General features: G+C 38.3%; 1 protein-coding gene across 1 annotated transcript in view; it reads right to left on the reverse strand.

The window, feature by feature from the left end:
• Positions 1 to 25,716, reverse strand: part of LOC114045335 (disintegrin and metalloproteinase domain-containing protein 32-like) — a 137,874-nt gene extending 112,158 nt beyond the window's left edge. Inside the window, exons 1-3 of the mRNA XM_027865269.1 lie at positions 25,659 to 25,716; positions 17,589 to 17,665; positions 11,268 to 11,329 (exon numbers count right to left, since the gene is read on the reverse strand). Of these exons, the coding sequence (XP_027721070.1) occupies positions 11,268 to 11,329; positions 17,589 to 17,665; positions 25,659 to 25,716 (197 nt within the window). The remainder of the gene's footprint in view (positions 1 to 11,267; positions 11,330 to 17,588; positions 17,666 to 25,658) is intronic.
• Between the last annotated feature and the right edge of the window lie 1,766 nt (positions 25,717 to 27,482).

The raw sequence follows: 27,482 nt of genomic DNA on the forward strand, positions 1-27,482 counted from the left end.
CCCTCTCTCATTATTTCCAATTCACTATTTCCTCCATGTTGCCTCTCCAAGTCAGCTTTCCTTCTTATGAAGGAATACTTATCCTAAGTAATAGAATAAAATTCATATCCTGAGTGGAGTTATGTTTGGATGACTAGTCTCCACAATTAATTCAATTTTTAATTTTAACTTCATTGATGAATACCTGAACCCATTTATCTCCAGGGTGCTTCTATCTAATATGATAAATATTTATTAACTACCTACCATGTACCAGGCACTGTGCTAAGCACTGCGGATATATATAAGAAAACCAGTTCCCTCAAGGAGCTTAAAAGGGTGTGGGGCTGGGAGGGAAGGGATGGAGAAGACCCTCCATGGGTACCTAGCCCAGAGGCATAAGGATGGTAGAGTTGAAACCAAGCAAAACAGCTGGTAGCAAAAACAGATAATGGGATTTTGAGCTTTCTATAAAGGGATGCTATGGGAGTTTTTTTTTGCTTTGCCCTCCAGCCCTCCAATCAGAAGCTGAAGCAATTTCCATGCCTATGAGTTTTTTGGTGATGAGCTTATCCCAGGGGGAGGGGAGGAGAGACAAAAGAAGAGTAGAAGAATGATGATGACAATGATAGTGGAGTGGAAACCAAGCATAGAAGCTGGTGGCAAACTATATCAATTAAGAACCGACTTATGTCTTAAGTCTCTGTACATCACAAGCCACAGGATGTCTTTCTGACTCATTTCTGTAATTAATGAAAAGAGAATTGAGAATCCCATAAGTAAAAGAGCTGGCCTCAGAGGTAGGAGGATTTCTAGGTGTTCAAGTCCTGGTTATGGGACCCTGGGCAAGGGACTTAACCTCTCAGTGCCCCTAGGCAACTCTCTAAGACTACCAATCATCACTGATAGGGTAAGTTCCAAACTAGGAGCTCCTGCAGTGATGAAATAGGACTGATTTTTTTAAGTAAACAGTCTTCTGAAAAAGATTACTACAAAAGGAATCCTAAGAAAATAGCAGAGTGAAATGATTCCTGGGAGTAGCTTCCCACTACCCCCATATTCTGTCATATTCAGAGCTCCCAACTCAGAAAGCTCATCAATGACAGGAAGAAAAGAAAACAAACAAAAAAACCCATAAAGAAATGATACAAACAATAAACTGTAGACCATCTTATCCAGTCCATCACTACTAGAACGATTTCAAGACCTCCAGCCTAGCTTCCCCTGCTCCCACCATCAACATACTGTCCAAAGAGGTCCCTAAGACTCCCATAGCTTTGCAGCAAGTTTCTCTGATGAAGAACTCATTTCTAGAATATATAAGAAACTGAGTTAAATTTATAAGAATAAGAGCCATTCCCCAAATAATAAATGGTCAAAAGATATGAATGGGCAATCTTTAGAGGAAGAAATTCAAGTGATTAATAGCTACATAAAAAAAATCATCTAAATCCCTAAAAATTAGAGAAATGAAAACTAAATTCTGAGGTAGAACCTCACAACTATCAATTTGACAAAGGTGACAAAAAAGAAAAATGACTAATGCTGGAGGGACTGTGGAACATGGATACATTAGAGAACTGAGTCAAATTTATAAAAATACAAGTCATTTCCCAATTGATAAATAGTCAAAGGATGTAAACAGGCAGTTTTCAGACAAAGAAATCAAAGCTATCTATAGTTAGATGAAAAAATTCTCTACATAACTACTGATTAGAGAAATACAAATGAAAACAACTCTGAAGTACCACCTCACACTTAACAGATTGGTTAATGTGACATTAATGCACTCTTGATAGAGATGTGAACTAACAGAAAGCATTTTGGAAGTATGCCCAAAAAATCATTGAACTTTGCAGACACTTTAAAACAACAATATAGGTCTATATCCCAAAGGGATCAAAGAAAAGAGAAAATGGGCCCATATGTACAAAAATATTTATAGCAGCTCTTTTTGTAATGGTAAAGAATTGAAAACTGGGATGCCCATTCACCAGGGAATGTTCAAACAAGTTATGACATATGAAAGTGATAGAATACATAATGTGCTTTAAAAAATTATGAATGGATGGTTTCATAGAAAACTGGTACTATTTGTAAGAACTGATGCTAAGTTAAGTGAGCAGAACCAGAACATTTATATAACAATAGTATAAAGACAAACATCTATGAAACTCAGGAACTCTGATCAACACAATGACAAGCCACAATTCCAGAATATTTGTGGTGAAACAAATTACCAATCTCTAGATAGACAGATGAGAACACATAGTGAGGATTTTTTTTAACATAGCCAATGGCAGAATTTGTATTGCTTGACTATACATGTTTATAACGGATTTTGTTTTTCTTGTTTTCTCAATGGGAGAGGGAGAAAGGCAGGAGGGAGAAAACAGGGATATAAAAAATAGTTTTAAAAATCCAAAAAGAGTATCCAAGAGGGGAGGGTGATCAATATTGTCAAATGCTACAGAGAAGATAAAAACAGCTGATGGTTCGAGGTCACTAGATTTGGTGATTAAAAGATTATTAATAACTTTGGGAAGTGCTGCAATTTAAATACCCATTTTCTAATATAGTCTGTTTTACAGAAGAAATTGTATCTTTTTCAAAGACTATTACATTTTAAGCATTTTATTAAAATAAAGATTTTTTTGTTAGAGATAAAAAAAAATGTAAACAGCAACCCATTCCAGTGCTGAGAAGGATGAGTTGATGATATAAATTTTAGTGAAATTAGATGAGTTTTAGGTAGTGGTGTACTAGAGCCAGATGGAAGTGGCTCCTGAGAACTGTTGTTAAATTTAAATGTTGTGAGCATATATTTTTTCCAGAGACCTGGTTGTTAAACATTTATTAGCTCAACCCTGGTTTTAGGCCAAGTATATAGTGGCCCCAAATGCAAGTTTAAGATCTGGAAAAACTGATTCAATAAGGCAGAAATTTTTTTAATGAATTCTTTTACTAAATATAAACATTCAGCAAGTATACACATTGACAGGTGTAGATGTCCAGTTCCATATCCACAGTAACCCACTCAGGTTGATAATAACAGCAGCCTATATCAGAACTGTGAAAATGAATATGCTAACCTCCTTTATTTGCTTGAGTTCCCCAATTATCCAGGTAACTGAGGGGAGCGATATAGGACTAATTTGAGCAATCAGGATACAGAATGGCTTGACAAATTAACAATCCTTTGCCGTAACCAAGAGTAACCCCAGCTGGAAGCACAGAATCAATGACCTCAGCTGAAACTACCTCACCTCAAACCAGCCTTGGGCAGCCCCTGAGCTATCAGCTAGCCTCAGGCTCTTAGAGATATCCCCTTTATCTTGTCTGTACTCAAGCCTTGGACTCTCTGACTCATAGTGGTTATGTTGTTTACTCTTCAGTATACCAAGAAGTCATTGCCCCTCATGCCCAGAATTCTCCATCCATAACACGCCCCATTCCCTTCCCAGATCAGCCCATTTCCCGCTTCCCTTTATTAGAAATACATAAACCACTCCCTGCTTCCCCCTGAGCTGAGCTGTTCCAGCATTAGGCTGTCTGCTCCACATGCATGTATGTACCTACTTAGTAAAGACCACTCTTGACTTTTACAGGCACAGTCTCCCTCTGGTTTTCTTCCATTTGGGAAAAAGGGATCCAGGTTCCATAAGATTAGTGCCTCAGTTTACAGAACAGATCACCAGATCATAATAACTTCTTGACACAGGATGACACAGGATTTACCAAAAAGTTAACAATTCAACAAAAGTTTAATAAACACCTATTATATGCCAGGCCAAAAAGTATACCTTAGTATATCTGGTCTATTGTCACTCCAGTTATCATGACTTAGGGTTATGTATGCACTTTAAATCACCAAGGTCGGGGCAGCTAGGTGGCGCAGTGAATAGAGCACTGACCCTGGATTCAGGAGGACCCGAGTTCAAATCTGGCCTCAGAGACATAACACTTACTAGCTGTGTGAACCTGGGCAAGTCACTTAACCCCATTGGCTAACCCAAAAACAAACAAACAAACATAAATCACTAAGGTTAAGCAGCTCATTTGGTCCCTTAGGGTCTAATGTCTAGGCAGAATGAGTGAAATCTAAGACAACGACCTCCAAAGACAACTAAAACTTCAAAAGTAGTAGCCTATAGTCTAAACCACAAGCAAAAGGTAGATTCAAAGACAACCCTTTCATTCACCATCTCCTGTTTTCAAGAAGTATGGAGTAGGAGGGACAGATAAAGCTGCAATACATGGTATGGAATCACCAAAACATTTTGTAAAAAAGAGTGCTTCAAAAGTTATGACATTCCAGTACTAAATCTGTATGTGTATAAGTAGGTGTCAGAATATATATGTCTGTTTGTATAATTATGTTTAAATAATCTTGCTAATATGGTTTTAGATGTGTTGCTTCTTTTTACGATGAAGTGCAAAAGATGAAAAAATAAGGACATTTTATTAAGCTCAGACTTGATGTGTGTACGTGAAGATGCACCTGGTTCTTCAGTGAGAGGAGAAATAGTCCCTAATAAAACTTAAATCAAAAAGATAAAGAGAAGATTTAAATAAATGAAAACTTCCAAAGAAATAAGATTAACATTACTGCAAGTTCTCTTAAATTTGACAGTGATGTTTATATGTTATAAGGACTCATGATACTCATGTCCAGCTAAGTTAGGGACACAATTTCTTGCTCCTAAATCAACTGCAGTACATGAAGAACTACAAGAAACAGATGATAGAGTTGGTACCTCCTACATGAGATTTTTTTATCCCATAAAAATTACTTTGAATATGTTTTGTATTGATTTATCTGCACATACATTGTTTGGCACACCAACACTAAAACAGTGCTTGAAGAGAAAGAATTGCTTTACTTTTTGGTTTTGTATTTCTAGCTTTCAGCACAGTAACTAGCACATAATGATCAGATACTCCACTGATCTGGGAGTTCCTCCAAGGATGTAGTGTGCAAACAATCCATGCCTCCTTAGTCTGCTTTTATCTGTATCCTCCCTGAATTCCAGAGGACTGACTCAATTCCTCTTAAAATCTCAATGATACCTATCATTGGAGTACTCTGACTGTCCACTCATCCTCCCTCTCTTGCTATATGAACAGCACCTCTTCTTTTTCTGTCATAAATTCCTTTCTGTGTTTGGATGGATAAGAGATACCTTGTTGTAAAAGCACCTGCAAAGTGATATATTGTTCTACTGAATCAATTCTTTCTTTTTTTTTTTTGCCTATGATCAACAAACGAGGCACAGTATGGTCTTCTATTCATTCAGTTTATTTCGATTATGTTTCAGTCAATTTCAATTCAGTTAATTCTGATATGCTTAATAGCTGATTTGTTGACCAGCAGTTTGCTGTAGACTGCCAGAAAGAGCTTTCTTGTTCTCCACTAAAGCCCATCATTGATGAGGCCCTTAATTCATAAGTATAGAGAATTCCTTTTTTGGAATATTTTAGTATGTTTTTTCTTCAATTGCTTATAAAAACAATTTTTAACATTCATTTTCAAAATTTTGAGTTCCAAATTCTATTCCTCCCTCCCCTTTCCCCTCATTGAGAGGGGAAGCAATTTGAAATAGGTTATACATGTGTAGTCATCCAAAACATATCTCGACATTTATCATTTTGTGAAGGAAAACACAGACCAAAAAAAAAAAAACCAAGAAAAATAAAATTTTAAAAAGTATGCTTTAATCTGAATTCAGACTCCAACAGCTCTTTCTCTGAGTAGAAATAGCATTTTTCATAAGTCCTTCATAATTGTGTTGGATCATTGTAATGCTGAGAAGAGTTAAGTCATTCACAGTTGGTTGTCATATAATAATTGGAGTTACTGTCTACAATGTTCTCCTGTTTCTGCTCATTTAAATCATTTTGCATCAGTTCATGTAAGTCCAGGTTTTTCTGAGAATCCTGCTCATCATTTCTTATACCACAATAGTATTCCATCACAATCATACACCACTTTTTCAAACATTCCCCAATTGATGAGCATCGCTTCAATTTCCAATTCTTTGCCACCACAAAAAGAGCTGCTATAAATATTTTTGTACATAGGTCCTTATCCTTTTTGTTTTTATCTCTCTTTGATAAAGACCTAGTCAAAGTATTACTGGGTCAGAGGTATGCATGGTTTTACAGCCCTTCAGGCATAGTTCCTAATTGCTTCACAGAATGGTTAGATCAGTTCACAACTCCATCAATAAGGCATTAGTGTCTCAGTTTTCCGAAATCCCCTCCAACATTTGTTATTTTCCTTTTCTGTCATATTAGCCAATCTTATAAGTGTGAGTTGGTATCTCAGAATTGTTTTAAATTGCATTTCTCTAATCGATACTGATTTAGAGCATTTTTTCATGATTATAGTTAGCTATGATTACTTCATTTGACTGCCTGTTGAATGGCTCTTATTTTTATAAATTGGAGTCAGTTCTTTCTATATCTGAGAAACAAGGCCTTTATCAGAGAAACCTGTTGTAAAATTTTTTTCAGTTATGATTCTAACTCCATCCTGTTTTTCCCCTTTTATTCTCTCTCATTTCACCCTGTCCATCCTCAAAAGTGTTTTGCTTCTGAATACCACTTCCCCCAATCCACCCTCTCTTCTATTGACAATATTCCCCTTCTTCTATTCCCTTCCTCTTCTACTTTCCTGTAGCATAAGATAGATTTCTAAACACAATAAAGTGTGTATGTTATTCCCTCCTTCTGATGAGAGTAAGATTCAACTACCATGGAGGGGAAGACGGAGATGTGTGTGTGGGAAATGCTTGAATCTTACCTTTCCCTTTCCCTTTCTCCCAGTGCATTCCTCTTTCTCATCCTTTGCTTTTATTTTTTAAAAAATTATCCCAACATATTCAACTACATTCATGCTCTCTATGTACATTCCTAACTGCCCTAATAATAAGCAAGTTCTTATGACTTACAAGTATCATCTTCCCATGGAAGAATGTAAAGAATTTAGCCTTATTGGGTCCCTTATGATTTCTCTTTCCTGTTTACCTTTTTATGCTTCTCTTGAGTCTTCTATTTAAAAGTCAAATTTTTTCTTCATCTCTGGTCTTTTCATCAGGAATTCTTCAAAGTCTTCTATTTCACTGAATGTCTATTTTTTCCTCTGAAGGATTATACTCAGTTTTACTGGGTAGGTGATTCTTGGTGTAATCCAAGCTCTTTTACTCTCTGGAAAATCATATACCAAGCCTTCTGATCCTTCAATGTAGAAACTGCTAAATCTTGTATTATCCTGACTGTGGATCCATGATATTTGAACTGTTTCTTTCTGGTTGCTTACAGTATTTTCTCCTTGATCTGGGAGTTTTAGAATTTGGCTATAATATTCCTGAAAGTTTTCATTTGGGGATCTCATTTGGGGATGATTACTGGATTCTTTTAATTTCCATTTTACCCTCTGATTCTAGAATATCAGGACAGTTTTCTTTGATAATTTCTTGAAAGATAATATCCAAGCTTTTTTTTTTTTAATTATGGCTCTCAGGTAGTCCAATAATTCCTAAGTTATCTCTTCTCTATTTTCCAGGTCAGTATTTTTCCAGCAAGATATTTCACATTTTCTTCCATTTTTTCATTCTTTTGACTTTGTTTTATTGCTTCTTTATGTCTCATGGAGTCATTAGCTTCCATCCCAATTATAACTTTTTAAGGAATTATTTTCTTCATTGAGCTTTTGTGCTGCGTTTTCCATTTGACCACTTCTAATTTTGAGTTCTTTTCTTCAGTAAATTTTTGTGCCTCTCTTTCCATCTGGCCAATTCTATTTTTCAATGAATTCTTCTCCTCACTGTTTTTTTTATACCTCTTTTACCAGTTGGCCTAGTCTGTTTTTTAAGGTGTTATTTTCTTCAGTATTTTTGGTGCCTCCTTTACCATGCTATTGACTCTTTTGTTCATTATTTTCTTACAACACCTCCATTTTTTCCCCAATTTTTCCTCTACCTCTCTTATTTACTTTTTAAAACCCTTTTTGAGCTCTTCCATGGCCTGAGACCAATTCACATTTTTCTTTGAGGCTTTGGATGAAGCAGATTTGACTCGATTACCTTCTTCTGAGTTTGTGTTTTGATCTTCCCAGTCACCATAGTAATTTTCTACAATCAGGACTCTTTTTGTCATATGTTCATTTTTCCAGCCTACTTTTTACTTTAAACTTTATATTAAAGTTGGGCTTTGCTCCCAGGGTGGGGAGGGCACTGTTCCAAGCTTCAGGATTTTTGTGCAGCCATTTTCAGATGGTCTGTAAGCTTTCAGTTCTTCCAAGGTGGTATGAGCTAAGGAGAAGTGTGTTTACTATTTTTGTGGTCTGTACACCTTGGGTAAGAGTACACAAGTACTCTTTTCTGCCCTAGAACTGTGAGCAGGGTCCCCAGTCCCCTGATGCCTCAAGCACTGTCTGCTAGTGCAGCTTCTATGACTGTAACCTGGATCCAAGTGTGGGCAATGCAACAGAGTCCTGTTCTCACTGCCAGCAAAGAGACCTCTGTAACCTCCTTTTAACCAGGTGTGCAACTCCCTTGCTTTATTTAGCCTGAGAGTTCCAGAAGCAGCCACTGCCATTGCCACTGCCGATTCAGTTGTTCCCAATGTCTGTTCTTGGTTTGCTGGGGCCCCACCTGTGCTCTACTCTCACACCAATGTGATAGATCTTTTTGGCCAAACTTCTAAGCTGTCTTGGGCTAGAAAATTGTTTCACCCCATCCTTTTGTGGGTTCTGGCACTCCAAAATTTGTTTTGAGATGTTATTTAAAGTTGTTTGGTAGGGAATCTGGGAGAGCTAAGGCAAATCCCTGCCTCTTCTCTGCCATCTTGGCTCTGCACTGTATAAATGATACTCAAAAGGATTCTGTAGAGATGGGGCAGGAGGCATACAGTTTAGTATTTCTTTTGGTTGCCTTTTTTGTATTATTAATATGATACAAAATTTGTTTGATATCCTTTAATATCTTCCCCTCCTTCAGATACCCCGTTTTTTGATTGCTTAATGCTCTCACAAATGTATTGCCTTTAGCAGAGATCTCCTCTATATATACTTGATCCAATCTGGCAGCTTTTCCTCCCTCTGGTCTCTTAAGTGTCATTTCTACCTCCTCTATAAGCACATATGGGACTGTAATATTAGGTTCCAAATGTTATGGTTCACTGCCCTCCATTGAGAAAATGTCTATGAAGTCCTACACTAATGTCTTATAGCATGGAGATGACCCTGGCTTCTCAAAGGTTATGTCAGGGGACCATAAGGTCTGAAAGGTTCTACTGTGCTAGAAAGACATTGAGTTTGGCACCAGAAACATACTGACTCTGTTTTCTGAAAACCAAACTTGCTGATTATGAAAATGCATATCATTTGTAAGCTGGCCACCTGTTGAGGAATTTTTTTGGTGATGGCAACCCATGAAACAAAATTTTAAATGATTCTCAGTTTCGTGTGGCCCCCCCCCCTTCTGCTTCTGCAATGCTAGTATCAAAGTGGAAGACAAGAGAACAAAGAGGTTAAAAATCACAAAGTTTTTATAACATCAAAAAACTTTAATTTGCCTACTGGTACTCAATAAACAAAATCCTTGTCCATGTACCACGGTACAGACATTGGGGGAGGAGCTGAATCATAAATATTGATGTTCTTTCTATAGACTAAACCAGAATCATTTCACTCCACTGCTATCAGTGAAAAGGCTCTTGGCCTCATACTATGGAATCACATTGAAACTTTCTCAAACTTCTCAGGTTTTTGGTTTCTTATTTCCTATTACCTACTTCTCCATACCACCTCATCTAAACAAAAGAGATGGATTATCCCATGCACATGCTCACGCATCAACACACACACACACACACACACACACACACACCATCTGTTGTCTTTATTCCTATTTGTTGATGAATGGAGTTGGAGAAAATCATGGAACTGTGATGACTAGGTCCGTTATAAGTCTGTTACATAATCTCAACTGGGCTCTCACTGTGGCAAAGTAATCCTTTTACACATCCCTAATTCATACACTATTCCATGCACCGTAGTGGCTATTCTAAATCTCTTTTTCTTTGTTCAGAATTCTCATATCCCCTACTCCCATCTTCTTCATTGAGGACTTTATCTCATGCTTCACTGAAAAAACTGAGGCCATTTGCCCAGGTTTCTGTCTTCTACCTCTTCCTCATTTCACATTCCTCAGATTCCTCCCTTCACTATCTTCCCCTTCACTGGTTTCACACAAAGCAGCAGCCCTTCTTCCTGCCAAGGTAATCACCTCTACATGTATGTTTGATTCTACCCTTTCTTGCCTTTTCCAGCAACTTACTCCTTCTATCATTCTCACTCTCTAATTTTCAATTTTATTAGCTACTTCCTTGCTGCCTACAAACACACCCACATCTCCCAAATCCTCAAGAAACTTCACTTGATCCTACTATCCCCTCTAAATATCATTCTCTATCTTTCCTCTCTTTTGTGACTAAACTCCTTGAGAAAGCAGGCTACAGTGAGTGCTTCTGCTTCTCCCTTTGCTCTCTTCTAAATCTTTTGTAGTTTGAATTCCAACCTCATCATTCAACTAAAACTGTTCTTTTCAAAGTTACCACTCATTTTTTAAATTGCCAAATGTACAGGCCTTTTCTCAGGCCTCCTTTTTGACCTCTCTGTAGCCTTTGGCACTGTTGTTCATCTTCTACTTCTGGATACTTCCTTCTCTCTAGGTTTGCATGACACTGTGCTTTCCTGGGTCTCTTCCCATGTCTCTGACCACCCTTTCTCAGTCTTCTTTATTGTATCTTCAAACAGTGCATGACCCTTAAGGGACTGTCCTGGGTTCTCTTCTCTTTTCTATCTCACTTGGTGATCTCATCTGCTTCCATGGGTTCAATTATCTTCGCAGATGATTCTCAGATCTATTTATCCAGCTCTGACTTCAGTCCTCCCTGCTAGTAAAATCAATAAGCATTTACTAAGCACTTATTGCATGCCAGGCTTACATAACCAACTGCCCATTGGACATCTCAAACTGGATACCTGTAGACATCTCAAACTGATCATGTCCAAAATTTAACTCATTATCTTCCTCCCCAAACCCTTTTTTCTTCCCAAATTCCCTATAACTATTGAGACCACCACCATCCTTCTAGTCACCCAGGGTTCCAATCTCAGTGTCATCCTCAATTCTTCATTCACACTCATTTCACAGTTAATTAGGGTTGGCTTATTTGTAATTAAGATTAGTTAAAATTAACCCAAGGGGATAAACATTTACCTTTTTTTGAGGTGTAAAGTGTACAATCTCCCTTCTATTGATATACTATATGAAATATCTTCCTAGGATATCGAAAAGAAGAAGTCAGCATAGCAATTTATGAAATAAAACAGCAATATTTACATCTATTATTACTCAAGAGATATTTGCAATGTCTTTCGTAATTAGCACAGTGCTTTGCATACAGTATTTAATAAATACTTTTTCATTAATTCTAAATAATCTTAGTTTAAAGTTTACATTTAGAATTTTGTAAAAATGACATTAACTGTAACTTTTAAATATTATGTCCCCAGGTCATAAATACCATCATCAATAAGGAGATCTGTAGGAGACCTAGATAAAAGTAGGAGACCAAAAAGCCAAAAAAAACCCCAACAAAACAGAAAAAATTAGAAACAGAAAAACAATAGGAATCAATGAAATGAGATCATAAGAGAGCATCAGTGAGGCAACTGGCACTATTCAACTACATTAAATCCTCTATGCTTTAGATCAGCGTGATTCTCTGTGTCTTTCAGACTGACTCACCAAATTCACAGGATTTCCCATATCCTAGGGATATATCCTTAAGGATAGAGATATCCTTAAGGTCTGTAAATGTAATCCCAGATCATAACATTCCCCCCGACCCCTCCCTCTAGTAGTAGGTAGTATAATTTCAGAAAAAATATAGATATGCCACATCTTAAGATGACAAGAAAACACATTGAAGCACTATACCATTTAATTGCTTGGTGTTCTGAAGCAGGACTGATTCAGGCCAGTTTCCTGTAGTTTAGGTTTAACAAGGGAACAACATGAGATACTCAGAAGTCACTTAGCAGTTTAGCCCTAGCAAGAAGATATTAAACAGGTTATACATTGAGTACATCCCATGTTTATCAAGCTGCATGAAGCTCCCTTGCTTCAGCTGCCTATGGAGGTTGGTCAAGCAGCAGAGTGCCTGCACTTCCTCGTGGCTGCTTTGTACTCAGGTAACTAGGAAGTGATGTCAACAGCCTGAGCCTTGAGTCCCCTGAGTCAATCAAGTCTCATGAATAGTCTGAATGGATTAAGGAAACAGCTGGCCCCTATAGGGAACAGATAAATTTGATCATAGTCTTTGTTCCCTCCCTTACCAGGTGGCTTATCATCCCTTTTCTGAGCACAGGTTTATCTAGGTATTTTTGGTAGCTAAAATTAGCTCATTTCGTTTTCATAACAATGTAGTGAGGTGGACAGGATAAGTATTATTGCCTCCATTTTATGGATGAGATCGCTAAAGCACAAAGGGATTAAGTGACTGTTTTGGGAAGGTTTCTGAGAGGAGTCCTCAAATCCATATTCTTCCCAAAACAGCCGAACACCAACAAAATCTATAACCATTATCAGTGGACTTAGGATCAGAAGACCTAAGTTTGAGTCTCAGCTCTTCCAGTCACTATGATCAAATTTATCTGCTCCCTATTCAGTCAAGTGTCCTCAGTCATCAGCTGTAGGCTTTCTCTAAAGGAGAAAGAACTAAAAGCAGCTGGCTGAGATGGCAAACTGCCCTAATGTCTCTGCTCTCTTGTCTGCCTTGTTCCTGTTACTATGAATTTCCTATAGGGGCCAGTTTTGTATATAGACTGGAAGTGGAAGGTACGAAATAGTTTTGGGGTATGGAGGTAACACTTGGGTGTCCGTGTGGTTGTCATGCCCGTAGCCTTTCTAGTCTATCAAATGGTACAGCTCTCCACACCACCAGCAACATAATTAAGTACCTTCCAGGCCACAAAATTCTTCCCGGCAATCTATAAGTACTAGAGATGGTCAATATATGGATGCATATAGATCAGGGTCCTTATGTGACAACTATACCAAGTCCTCACAGCAACACCTCCAAGTCTTCCTTTGTTTAGCCCATATCAATATTCCAAAGGCACTGGTAAAATATGACCCCCTATTTTCATGGCAGAATTCCAATCATTTCACAGGCATATCACTATCTTAGTGACAACAGAATAGCTACTCAAGATAGCAATTTTTATTCCCTTGTTCGTTTGGTCTCAACTGTGATTTTTATCACAAATGGAAAAAGAGAAAAGAAAGGAGAATATTGGAAGGATATGATATTAGTGGCAGTTATTATCTAGAACCACAGAGAGTTTAAGAGGACTTTAGGGTTTCTAGTAGTTAGATCAGTGAAACTAAGAATAAATTAATTCATTTGGCAAATGTTTATTAATCATCTACTTTATAAAGGAGATCACTCCAGCCACTGGTAACACAAATGTAACAGGAGCCTAGCCAATGGAACCCCATCGTCAGAGCATATGCTTTACCTGCTGCCAGCCCCCATGGAAGAGGCTGGAGAACCTGCTTCTGGAAAGGAATAGTGATGTCTAATAGAAGTTCCCTGAATTGAGCCATGTACAGACATTCTGTAACTGGTTCCTATCTTCTAACTATATGGCGAAAGAGATGGACTGTTGATCCACTGCTGAGCTAGAAGTAGAGTACATTCAAAAGGCACTAATCACCAAAGAAATCTTTCCTGCTTAGATGTGTTCTAGTTAGGAAGCAAGGCCTTATTAAGTGAGCCCTTGGTGGGGAGAGACACCATAGATCTTTATTTCTCCACTGGGGCTGTTACCACCTGGTCCGTGAGTGACTGGCCCTGTTGTTTGGTTGTATCTGTCCATCTCATTTTTAGATGAATTGGAGTATTGGAGACAGCTACAAGTCACCCAAGGTCTGAAAGTCAAAGTCCATGCTAGGTTTTTCAGTCAGCATAGTTCAAAGGTAACTAGGAGAAAGCTATGATAATTAATTCGTTGGCTATACCAAATACGAATGTGAACTCAGTGGTTCAAATATTATCTATGTAGAAAATGCTCTAAGTGTGACCCAATGAACCAAAATGGTATAGGGGAGAGTGTGCTCCAGGTATTGAGGGAAAAGGTTTATACTTCTGTTCTTGATCTATTTTCAAAGGAAACGTCCCTTTGTAAAAAGCCAACTAGTGTTAATTGGTCAAATTAAACTGGGGAAGTAATAGCTGGTAGTTGACTTTAGAAAGAACACAGGAAGAATGGGAACTTGACATGATAACATTAGACAGCATTAGAAAAAGTCCCCCACAAACCTTCAGAGGTATCCTAGAACTTTGAAGGGAAAATGTGGCCTCCCTCTCTCTAGGAATCTGATTTGCTAATGTTCCTGTGGGTTGGAAGAGTAAATCCAGAGTAGAAAAAAAGATACAAAGGTTAAAAAAAAGATATACTCCCTGACCTTAAGGAACCTAAAATCTAAAGAACCAGCATGATACAGTAGATAAAGTAATAGACTTGGATTCTGGAGTTTAAATTCTACCTCAAGACAGTTAGTAGATATGTGACTCTGGTCAGGCTATTTAATCTTTCTTGGCCTCAATTTCCTCAAATGTAAAATAAAAGGTTGGATTTGATGACTTCTGAGACCCTGTCCAGGTCTAAATCTATGATTGTATGATGTAATAGAAGAAACTTTTAAATAAATAACTATAATACAATAATTATAAAGAAGAGGTCTGTGCAAAATGTTCTGAAAAAATTGATGACAGATTCCTCCCAGCTGAAATCTTGGAAGGCTTTATGGATCTTAAAGTTATTACTTTCACATAGCTAAACTAGTTGTTTCTTGTCTCTTAAGGCAGTTATTTCTATTTTTTGGTAATGTTACTCAATGCTGATCTACATTTAGTGGAGGGGGCTTACTCATTTGGGAGTTCTATATATCAGTGAAATCATAGGTCCAGTCCCTATCCCTATTTAATGCTTGCCACAACCAACATCTTCCTATTTTCATTCTTGAAAAAATTGTCTTTCATGACATACTGGTGAATCATTGTGATGACCTCTTTCATTTTATTCCTTAGACCTAAACTCTATTTCCCAACTTTCTTTGAAATTACTAAATATTAAAGCATACATCCAGTTTGGAAAATCTTTTCAGGTTCTTTAGGTAATTTTTCTACTTGTTAACCAAGCACAATAACACAAGTCCATGAGACACTGTGTTGCAACTACACTTATTACAAGAGAAATGAACATGAATGTGGAACCCAAAGCCAGAGCAAAGAGTTCACAATCCATACACTACTTTGTATATTTATGACAATACAACAAAGGAAGGAGGGGAAATAGAAATCTCCTCCTAAAGGGGAGTGGCATGGGAAGGGGAAAGATGCAATAAAGGTAGGAAAAGGACAAAAGCCCTCCCAAAGAGGAGTAACAAAGCCATGGCAAAAGCAGCATTCTTTTCCCTCCCTAGCCCATAAAGATAGGAGGATCTGCTTATCTACAAGGGTCTCAGATGCACAAGTAGTTTCTCAGCCTAGTGTTGACTGATTGGTGCCTGTCTTGACTCTCAAGGACACATGGGAGTCCAGCTTGGGGTGCAACAAGAAATTATGCCAGCTGGCTGGGGCTGGGGGGAACACTTTATCTTTGACATGTTCAGGGCCTCGTGTATACACTAGGTCCAGTGTTTCTAGAAAATATGGCAACATTCAGGGGACCCCTTAACATACTTCTTCATCCTCTATGATAGATGTTGAGCAGCAATGAGCTGCAATTATCTTCAAGGTAGTCTGTTTTTTATGGTTATCACGATCATTGCAAGGGGAGATAAACTGTTCCATTAAATGATAGCTCTTAATGCCTTTGGGTGCATGACCAATTCTGCCAAATCACTTCTGCGAGCTTTCCTTTCATTTAACAGCAAACTTATTTATGCCTTCTCATTTCATTTATAGCATAAATGCCAATATGAATATGTTTCTGTTTATATTAATTTGCTGGTCATTTCGCAAAGACCTCATGTTAAGAGCACTAAAAGTCAATGTCAAGGCAGCTACGTGGCACAGTAGATACAGAACCAGACCTAGAGTCAGGAGGACCTGAGTTCAAATCCAGCATCAGACATTTGACATTTATTATCTGTGTGACCCTGTTAACCCCAATTGCCTCTCAAAAACACCCCAAAAAAGTTAATGTCCATGGATAATCTATAAAACTCAGATTCTTACACCTTCTCCCCTCCTTCTGCCACTATCACTGCTGGTACAAAAGGAAAACATTTTATATTTCTATGGAAGTGGAAGGAGGCCATCTGTATTTTTATGGCACAGGTTTTGAGAGCCATTTTATATTTTTATCTGTTGTACAGGTAACAATAGTAAGATAAATTATCACCTGGTGGCCAACTAGCTAAGAATAAGCCACTCTATAATTAGCTAGACTACTTCATAGAGAGCAATTGAGTCAAGTCAAAAAGCATTTATTAAGTACACATTATGTGCCAAGCACTGTGCTAAGTGTTGGAGATACAAAGAAAAGCAAAAATAATTTTTAAAAATAATCTAATTTTTTTAAATACTCCTTCTTTTCAAGGAGCTCAGAGTCTAATGGAGGAGACATTACGCAAACAGCTATCTATAAAGAAGATAGAGACAGGATAAGTTGGAGATAATTAACCTGAGAGAAAGTACAAAAATTAGCAAGGACTGAGAAAGGCTTGGTGTAGAAGGAGGGACTTTAGGAAATCAGAGAAGCCAGGGGCAGAGATGACGAGAGAGTATTCAGCATGGGAAGATGAGGGTTGGTAGTTGGGGGGTTGGGGTGGGGAGGGCAGGAAGAATTCCTGGAGTCAGGAGATGGAAGTATTATGTTAGAGGAATGGCAAGGAAGCCAATGTCTGCCATATGGAACCAGACTCAGACCAACAATTAGGCACTAGAGTATTTTTAGTATAAAAGAGTATAATTGCTGTAATGAATACAGAAAAAAATTGTTAACCAGCAATAATTATTTTTCTCTATCTTTCCCAGCAAATAAATTACATAGTAAAAGCTATGCCACAGTAGTAAGGAATTTATGAAGATACATTAACTATTTCAGAACACTATTTTAACATATTATTACTACAATACTCTTAAAGTCATTATATAAAGAAAGTAACATGAATTAATATAATTTTATATATAAAATCAAGCCAAATATTTTCCCTCTCAAATAACTGGATTTTCCAGTGAAAAATATTAGGTTTTTCTCAGGGAGAGAGTAAGATATATAATATGTAATACCTCAGTTCTCCACTTCATTTGTGATATAGAGATCTTATCTAAATTATTTCAAAAACCCACAATTTGTTTACTCCCATTGTCCCACAATGAAGCTGATAGGTAAATTTATGTTCCTTTTAAGTGATCATATATGTTGATAGCCTTACTTATTGAGAGTTACTAGGTTTCTTGGTGCAATTAAAGATATAAGAATTAATATCATACTTAGAATTTTGAGTAATTCTGTTCCTTACATATTCTGAGTCTGAATCACTTGAATTTGATAGGATCTCCTCTGGAACCGTGATCTCTATGAATGACTGTTGAGAATCTGGAGAAAGTAAACAAGTTTTTTATTATCTGCTAAAACAACCTCAGTTCAGGACCTACCAGTTCTCTGTTTTCCCCTTATAAGTTCCAAAGTATTCTTCATTTCTAAGTTTCCTTAATGGTATGACCAGTTTAACCTTTTCTACATATTACCCCCATTTGTCTCTGAAATTAGACCTCTTATGGCAAAATGTATGCCAGTAAGATTCTTATAATTCTTACAGTTTTCCCTTGTTTTGACTCATTACTTCTCACTATTCTCTCCAGGTCTGTGATCTTCCATTTCTTTACAATTGACTGAAAAAGTAGTGTTTTCCAGCCAGGATACAAGCAGGGGTCCTTTCTCTACCTTCACTCCCACTTACCACTAACCTTTTCTTGCATCTTTCTTACACCGATGCATCTTCACCACCTGCTACTATACAAATATTGGAGCCACATACAAGTACAAGTTAAAAAGTAGAGGAAAAAGACTGCTTTCTATTTTCCACTTCCATAGTTACAGCAGTGAGATAGCAGACCCTACCTTATGACTCCATCAATGGTGAGTGTCCAATAAAATGTTTATTAAATACTCCATTTACCCAATCCTTTTTCTCTTATCACTGTTTTCCTTTCACTCTTTATTGACTTTGCTTTCTTCTTCTTCCATTTCCCATTTGTCTAATGTTTCCCTTAGTTTCTCCTTATTCTACCCAACTCTGCCCTCCTCCCCAGTGTCTCTCTTTTTTCTTAATCTTCCAACTTTATGTGCCCTAAATGAAATTCAATTAAACAAGAAGCATCTCATATATACAAAGCAATTGTACCAGGCATTTGTACAATGGGTGTACAACAAAAATAAAACAGTCCCTACCTTCAAAGAGTTTATATTCTAATGGTAGAATACAGCATGTACACAGATTGGAATACAAGGTAATTGGAGAAGGTAGGGGGCACTAATGGTTAGGAGAATGACAAGGAATTCAAAAGACAGAGAAAAGAGAGAAGTACATTCCAGGTGTGAGAAACAGGTTGAATAAATCATTTGAGGCTGGAAATGGGATGTTACAATAATCCTAGCAATAAATGATGACTTCTCAAACTAGAGTAGTGGTTAGTCGATTAGAGAAAAGGTGACAGATTCAAGAGATTTTGTAGTAGTTGAATTGATAGAAATTGATAATGGATTAGATGTGGAAGGATAAGGGAGAAGTCAAGAATGACCCTAATAAAGCTGCCCCCAGTACCAATATTCTAACTTCCTTGTGGGCCTCACTGAACAACAGGCATGCCTTGATTTAACCACACAATCTGGCTTTAACCACTCACAAGTCCCCAAACTCAATAAAGCCACTGTCCCTAGATCCAATTCACATATTTGAACAGATGTGTCCTTGTACTCAACCACAACCATATCATCCATTTAGCCTAAGACAGGACCACAATACCTAACTACCCATCTTGATGAGACAGGACCACAATAGATAGCCAATCAGAAAGCAGCATGACCAGGATGTTTGACCACCGAACCATAGGAGGGATCCCTCACCATTACCTAATCCCTTAACAAACCCCCTCTGCCTTTTTAACATTCATCATTTCTGTTGTGTAATCAGCATCATTACACTATAAATTTGCTTGTGTTGTCTTACAAAGTTGCTGGTACCTCTTAGAACCTAGCCCACTTCTGAAGGGAGTCAATCCTCAGTAAATACCTATACTTGGATTAGAGGTGGTCTGACTCTGAATTCTTTGAGATGACCCCAAAATACACTATGAAACTGCAGCAGTTTTTGGCATCCCTGGGGAGGCAGAGTCTCTGATTCTGACCCCTCCTCCCCCACGGAGCAGAGTCTTTGATTTTGACCCCCTCTAATTCAAAAGTCAGCCTATCTTTTCCCCTTCTCTTAGCTAGGAGATCCTTCAAGCACCTAGGAAGGCTTGACTGGATCTTTTGGGCCCTAGCACTCAGGCCCTTGCAGCCTGGAAAATTCTTCTAAACATAGGACACTCTGGGAATTCCTCGGGGAGTTCTTTCTGAACTCATTTTTTTTCCCTTCATCCTTCTGGTAGGATGCCACTGAAGAGATAAACATGGGTATATAGGAGATTTCCTTAGGCTTACGGGCATTCAGTCCCAGCTCACATCTCACGGGACTATTAAACTGTAATTGAGCCTTGTCTCAATACAATCTAGAAGACCAAGAAAAGTTACCATTATCTGTGCTTTCTGTTTGTATTTGTCTGCTCTATGTCTGTGTGAAAATCTCTGAGTCTGTCACCTTGTAAAGTTTAAAATGCAGCCAGCCACAAAAGAAAAAACTGTGCCTGGTCTGGAAAGACTGAAGAGTGTCTCTTAAAGAAAAGTTGTTGGAAAAAACCTTCTCGCTCTCTACATTCTTGGACTCTGGCCAAATTCTGGATGTGGAAAGACAGATAAAAAAAAAAGAGGAAGGGGTAAACTTCTCCCCTCAGATCTATCTAAGGGAAAAAGGGTCATTTCACTGATCAAAGAGAGGCAGGTTTCAATAGAAATAGCACTTAATCCTTTCCTGGGTCACCAAAAAAAAGAGAAAAGTTTTGTGTGAATCAATGTAATTGAGTTTGACTGGAATATCTCCCTAGAATTTAGGGAGTCTTACAAACTAAAATTAAGTGCTGGTGAAATTTTAAATAACTTTTAAATCAGTATGTTTGTTAAAATTGGAAACTTGACTAAATTATGACTCCTATTCATCTTAAGAAATCATAGAAAACAAGGTCCTATTGAATCTGAGGCTGGCTTCCTGTGTGCTATATCACGATACCTCTTTTAATGCAGTCAGAAATGTTAATCGGAACCTGTATGACCCTCTTAATACAATTACAAACCTAAATAACAATAATTAAAAAAAAGCTGTGATTTCAGAGTACTTAAACTTAATGTCATATGTAAATAGCATCAGAATCTTGGTAAGCCCTAGGAATAGGTGTTTTCCTCAAATTACAGAGTTTTTAGTCCTTGTCTGCTAAGCATGTTAAGTTGATAAGACTTTCCAGGAGCCAAGATAGCACATCAAGAAATAAGTTGCTCTTACCCTCCTTAGTGACCTCTGAAAGCCCAGAAAACATTGCCCCAGGAAAAACCCTGGAACAGATGAACCAGTAGAGAGATGGGGTGCAGCAGCCAAGTAGCCCAGGAAGCTTGGGGAATTAACGTGAAAGGCCCCTCTTGCTCTGGGGGAGGGGGAACAGTACAGAACAGGAGGTGTTCCAGCAAGCCAGCAGAAAGCCCCACCTCAGCACACCAGGGGAAGATCCTGAACCCCAGAGTAGTAGAACAGGGAAGCACGAACACTAGGACCCCTGAGTGGCTCAGTACAGTCAGGGGAACCAGTGGAAACTGGCTTGGAAAACCACCACTTGCCAATGTGTTCAAGAAATGATCAAGAAATCAAGAAATGATGAGCAAGCAGACTTCAGAAAAACCTGGAAAGACGTGCATGGACTGATGCTGAGCGAAGTGAGCAGAACCAGAAGAATGTTGTACACAGTAACACGTTCATGGGGACTACTTTTGATAGACTTAGCCTTTCTCAGCAACGCAAAGATCTCCAAAAGTCTCATGATGTATGATAAATACTATCCACATCCAGACAAAGAACTATGGAATTTGAATGCAGATTGAAGCGTACTATTTGCTTTTTTTTTCTTCGATTTTGTTTTGTTTCCTCTTTCTTGTGGTTCCTCCTATTGGTTCTAATTCTTCCTTACAACATGACTAATGTGAAAATATGTTTAATAGGAAGCTATATAGAGAGCCTATATCAGACTGCACACCATCTTGGGGAGTGAGGGGGGGAAAGAGAGGGAGAAAAATTTAAAACTCAAAAGTGTATAGATTGTTGAAAACTAAAAATAAATTTTTTAAAAAAAGAAAGAAAAAAATCAGAGAGAGCTATGACTCTAGAACCCAGATTTGAACTAAATTAAACATGCTTGTAAGTGTGATAATTGGGGTACATTTGTGTAAAATATAATACTACAGTTGTATTAAAATCCTAACCCCAGAATCTGTGTAATACCATTTGGAACATAGATCCAGGCAATTGAATTCATTCTGGTTACATTTCAAGTGAAATGTTGTCTCTCCTAATTTGATGTTTAAGATAAGACAGAATTTATTATACTATTTAACACCAAGATAAATTGGGAAAATGCGTAGATCTGAATAGAGACACCTCAGAGATGAAATTTTTGAGCTCTCAGTACGGGGAAGAGGGGACGAGGCACCACTGATTTTTCCATTTGTCCCACTCACCTTGACTGGCAGGTTCAAATCTCCCACTCTCGAAAAGTTTTTAAGTGTGGACACAAAAGTGAAATTTACTTGAGTAGAAGTTCAAAAATTCTTGAGACACTTCTCCCTGTCATCCTGGCTCTGACTGGGCTAAAGCTATACTGAAAAGTTAAAACTACTGAAAAACATCTTAGCAGATTCTGTTAACCCCTCTCATCCCAGATCAGATTAAGAAAAGAGAGTGCTGGAGAATGGTAGGGAATTTGAGTCACCCTCCCCCACCTGGCAAAAGGAGAGGGGGTAGGCACAGCAGCTACAGCAGGGCCCTACTGGCAAGAGAGACACCCTGAAGCCCACCCCTCTCGGCAAGCAGCCTCAGCCTCAGCAGTGTCTGCAACTGTTGGGGAGAGGGAAACAGAGATGAGTCTGGGCAGTACAAGGTAAAAAGCCAGCCTCTGCACTTGGTAAGCCCAACTTTCCATCAATAATTTTTATATGTGATAATTTGGAAATGTAATTAATGTTATTTGAAGTTTATTGTTTGTATTATTATTGTATTTCTAAATTGAATTGTAAAATTCTCTTATATTGTAAAATTTGAGTGACCATTATGAGCCAGAAATGGTGTTAGACACAGAATTTTTTAATCTGAATTTTGTGAAAACTAGAAGACAGTGGACAAAATTGTTTAAAACCAGTTGTTATTTTATTAAGCCCTGCTAACCCTGTCTTATGTTTTGTAACTGCCATTTAGTAAACAGGGTACTTCCACCTTTGCCTATAATTAAGAGGAAGTTACAGCTAAAATAATTTGGCTCTCACTTATGAAAAATCTAAGATTGTTAACTAAGATTTGGGGTTATTGTTATAATGTTAAAATGCAAAACTGGTCCCACAGCAGCTCTAAGGGTGGACAGGGTGGATACTTCCTAATCTCACCACCCCCAAGCCAGCCCCACCTAGGAAGACAGCCAATGTCGCCTCCAATGTAGGGCTATGAGGGGTGACTAGAGACCATATGTGCCAGCTGCCACATACTGGGATCCTAAAAATAAAATATGGGAACCCTGAAAGACACCCTGTGAAGGAAAAAAAAAGCAGAGTAAAACAAATTAAATTAAGATTAAAAATAGTGGGCTGCTATGTAGAAAATATGTGGCTTTCATCAGTCTAGAGGAAGAGTTTTATGGAGTGGACAGGCAGACCAGGCCCTTCTTTGAGGTCCCTGCTGATTCCCCTTATTTTGTAAACTTGCCAGATCCCCAGAAACCATCTGGTGGGCAAGGTCATCAGCTCCAGAAAAAAGAGCCTGTTTGGGTTATGGAGTTCCTATACAATGACCTTGGCTTGTTCAGAATTTGGAAGTTTATGTGCTTATTGCAACTCTCTAAGAGCAAAAACAATTTAGACTACACTGATCTTATTGTGAGTTTGAATCTAGGTATAGCTGTCTGCATTAAATCAGTATTTGAGAGAAATGCCACAAGCTACTCAGAGGGAATGTGATCCTGTTACAGACGGAGGTTTGTTTCTGGGAAAAGCTAAGAAGACAATCTTGGCATCAGTTCAAGCTGGGATTCTCCTGGCTCAGTTCCTCAATCGTGTTCCTTTGAAAAGTAATGTTTCCCACCTGACTATTTCTGAGTCTGGCTATGAGGTGGAACTGATACTGCATGGTTAGTGGTGACTCTTATCTAAATTCAAACAGAGCCAAGGATGTTTTATCCTGTCATATTTGATACAATCATATTCTTGCATTTTCCTTTTAGAGCAAATTTCTATGATCAGAGCAAGTGACGAGGCTTTTTATGCTGTCCTTGTGGACAAGCTGAACAGATGTGGTCTAGAATTATCATAGGTATAATTGCATAGGTTCTAAGCTAACTGAAGAAAATAAAAAGAATAGTCCACAACGAGAGGATGACAACTTTTAAAGCCCTTCACAGCCTGGCCCCTTCTTACACTTTATTACCCTCTTCTTAATCTGAGGTCCAACTGACAATGGACTATAACCTACAGTCTACTGGACAATGGATTATAATCTATAATCTATAATCCTGGTAATTATGTGAGATCTTGCTGTTTTCAATCTGAATATGTAGTCATTCCACATCCCAAACAACTAGGTAAATTAGTACTCAGGTTTGTCTTCTGCCTGCCTGCATAGTCACGTGAAAGACCAAATCCATGGAATAGAACATTATTTCTTAACAGTATGGGGATAATTAGACAAAGGGAAAAGAAGTTTGTGAAACAAAGGTACAAACACAATGTTAATCATTATCCCATAGACTAAGCCTGGAATACATCTAAGCCACTATAATAAAATGTGTGTTTAAGATCTGAGCTATTCAGCCTGAAATAGTCCTTTCTATACACTAAACAACTTAGTAAATGAGTATTAGGCCTAGTCATCTGCCTGTTACTAGATATATATCTGTATGAAATAAGGTCCTTAAATGTTTCAAAGTAATGTAAAAATAATTGGGTACTGGTTCAACTGACTGAGGGACTTAGCTGTTATTCCATTAATTACTGAAACTAAATCAGAAATATCTTTACTTTGGTTTGGGAAAAAGAATTTCAGTGCAATCATTTTCTTAAAGGAAGTAATTTATGGAACAAAAGTACAAACATGTTTTGTTATAACCAACTTATTGATATGCACTGTTTTATTAAGCATCTCCTATGTGCCAGACACTGTCTGTGCTAAGCCCTGGGGATACAAAGAAAGTAAATAAAAAAATAAAATAAAATACAACAAAACAAAAAAGTTCTTGGTCTCAAGGACCTCAGTCTAATGAGAAAAGCAACATGCAAACAGCTATCTACAAACAGGATAAAGAATGAACTGATGATAATCTCAGAAGACAAGAAGATTAAGGAAGACTGGGAAAGGCTTCTTGTGGGAGGTAGAATTTCAACTGGGACTTGAAAGAAACCAAGGAAGCTAGGAGACAAGAGGTGAGGAAGGAGAGGCCAACCAGGGGGCACAGCTAGAGAAAATACTCAGAGTCAGGGGGAGTGTCCTGGGATCCAGGAACAACAAGGAGGCCATTGTCAGCTGGACCTCAAGAAGGGCCCACGCTGCGAAGCGCTTTAAAAGTTGACATCCAATCGTTAGGGACTATTCTTTTTAGTTTCTTCAGTTAGCTTAGAATCTACCCAATTATACTTTTACAATATATAATTATATATCATACAGTTATACTCGTCAAATCTTCCCCCTAATCTACTGACCTAGTAACCCTGCCTCTAAAGTGAACGCGATGTAAAAATGTCTCTGCGATAAAGCAGGGGTGCCAAAGGTGATGGAGCCCCTTGACTTAACGATAATTTGCACATTTTCCGAGCCCCTGAAGGTTTGCGAGGGTTTTCTACAATAGCCCTATGAGGTCATATATTTTACGGATGAGAAACTGAAGTTGGGAGGGGCATCTGGAGCACAAGCTCAGGGGAATGCAGGGCTCCTGCACAGATGAGACCAGAGGGTTTCCACTGATGCTCTGAAGATTACGAGCTGGGGCCTTTAGGGTATCATCTAGTGCTCACAATTATCCCTCCCTCACGGCCCCCATTTCAAAGATGAGGACACTTGAGGCCCACAGCAGCAAGGTCAGGGGGATCCTAAAGTCACAGCTCCAGCACTTGAACCTAGGGGCGCTCTTTTGCAAAGCGCTTTCTTCTTAAGGCGTCCCATGTGATCAAAGTCCCCGGCTCCTCCAAAACTCACCGAGCCCCAATATTAGCAGCCTACTGAGCCCTGCAAGCAGGGCCACGAGGTAGAACATGGCGCACCGGTCTCCCCTCGGTGGCTGACTCAGCGGGAGCAAACCGCCCAGCCAACCTGCCGTTTCAAAGCTAAAGCTAGCGGGCAGGCGCACGCCGGACCGGAAGTGCGAAGCGGCAAGGGAAGGTAGGCGCGGGCGGGCCGGAAGTGCTAGGGGGCAGGGCCTGAAGGCGGGTGCGAATGTACGGGAGAGAAAGTGCGGGAAGCTCACTTGTATCCAGAGAGTCTCTAGCTACGTGTTACTTTGCAACCTGGCCATCTTCCCACCATCCGCCTGATTGTCCAGAGTGGAGATCAGACACTGGAATATCTCTCCCTTTTGGCTCCATTACTCTTGCCTTGAACCCTCCTATCTTGATTGGTGAGTGCCTCGTGTGGCTCATTATATCTGAACTGCTCCAAGAATGCTTCATTTTATTCCCCAGCCATCTTCCTAACAGCAGCCATGCATGTAAGTCATTACATCAGTCATGCCATTGCCCATAGAAAGTATCTTGATCTACTCATTTTCACTGTAACTTTCCAAACCAAAATTTTCCTGGCCACCAATCCCCTACATGTGATATCTCTCCTTATTAAAAGAAACTCCTCCAGGTCCAGGACTGTCTTTGCTTTTGTGTTCGTATCTTCGGGATTTAGTATTGTGTTTGGCATGTAGTAACTGCTTAATAAATACTTATTCACTCATTCATTCGTTCATGCATCTTTTTCCCTTATGTTTATGTAAGAATTCTGCCCACCAGCCATAGTTGTAAAAGGTATATTCTTTTGCCCTCTAATTTTTTAAAAAATAAGATAGTCATTTATATTTAATATATTTATTAGGAATTTATTGTGGTATATGGTGACATGCAATCTAAACCAGGAAGCTAGATGACACAGTGTATAGAATGCTGGATATGAAATCAGGAAGATTCATCTTTATGACTTCAAATAGAGCTTGACATTTAGTTGCTGTGTGACCCTGGGCAAGTCATATAACCCTGTTTGCCTAAGTTTCCATATCTGCAAAAAGAGGTAGAGAAGGAAATGGCAAACTACTCCCATATCTCTGCCAAGCAAACCCCAAGTGGAGCCACGCAGAGTCAGATATAACTGGAAAAACAACTGACAGTCTAAACCTGTTCTGCTATACTGCTTTTCACCTTTCCAAACATTTGTTGTCAAATAGGAAGACCTTAGTCTAGTCATTGGTGTTTTTGAGCCATTCAGTTGCTTCTGGGTCATGTTTAATCTCTTCTATTGATCAAATTTTCTATTAAGATTTAAGGGATTTTTAAAGCCAGTATCAAGTTATTTCAATGATTACTACTTTATAATATGATTTGAGATTTGATACTACTAGACTCTGTTCCTTCCTGCTTTCTTCATTATTTCCCTGGAAATTCTTTACCTTTTGTTTCTCTAAAATACATTTTGAAATGTATTTTGTCCAGATTTATAAAATCTCTTGGTATGGTATTAAATTTGTATATTAATTTAGGTAGCATCATATATTGTTATAGCCTAACCATGTACAATTAAAAAGTTCCCAAATATTTAAATGTAACACTATTACACTAATTAGTTCATTTAAGCTTAGAGGCTCAGGTCCCTGAGGTTTATTCCCATTTGGCTTTCAGGAGTTTATTTCAGATGTAAAATTATGAGTTCAATCACAATTGCTCTGAGCCCCCAGGTAAGTATTTCTAACTTTTAGGCAGAAATTAAATTCAAACTTTGTGTGTGTGTGTGTGTGTGTGTGTGTGTGTGTGTGTGTGTGTGTGT

The sequence above is a fragment of the Vombatus ursinus genome, unplaced genomic scaffold (assembly GCF_900497805.2).
Source record: "Vombatus ursinus unplaced genomic scaffold, bare-nosed wombat genome assembly UNPS02014778.1, whole genome shotgun sequence".
In the NCBI taxonomy this organism is placed as follows: Eukaryota; Metazoa; Chordata; class Mammalia; order Diprotodontia; family Vombatidae; genus Vombatus; species Vombatus ursinus.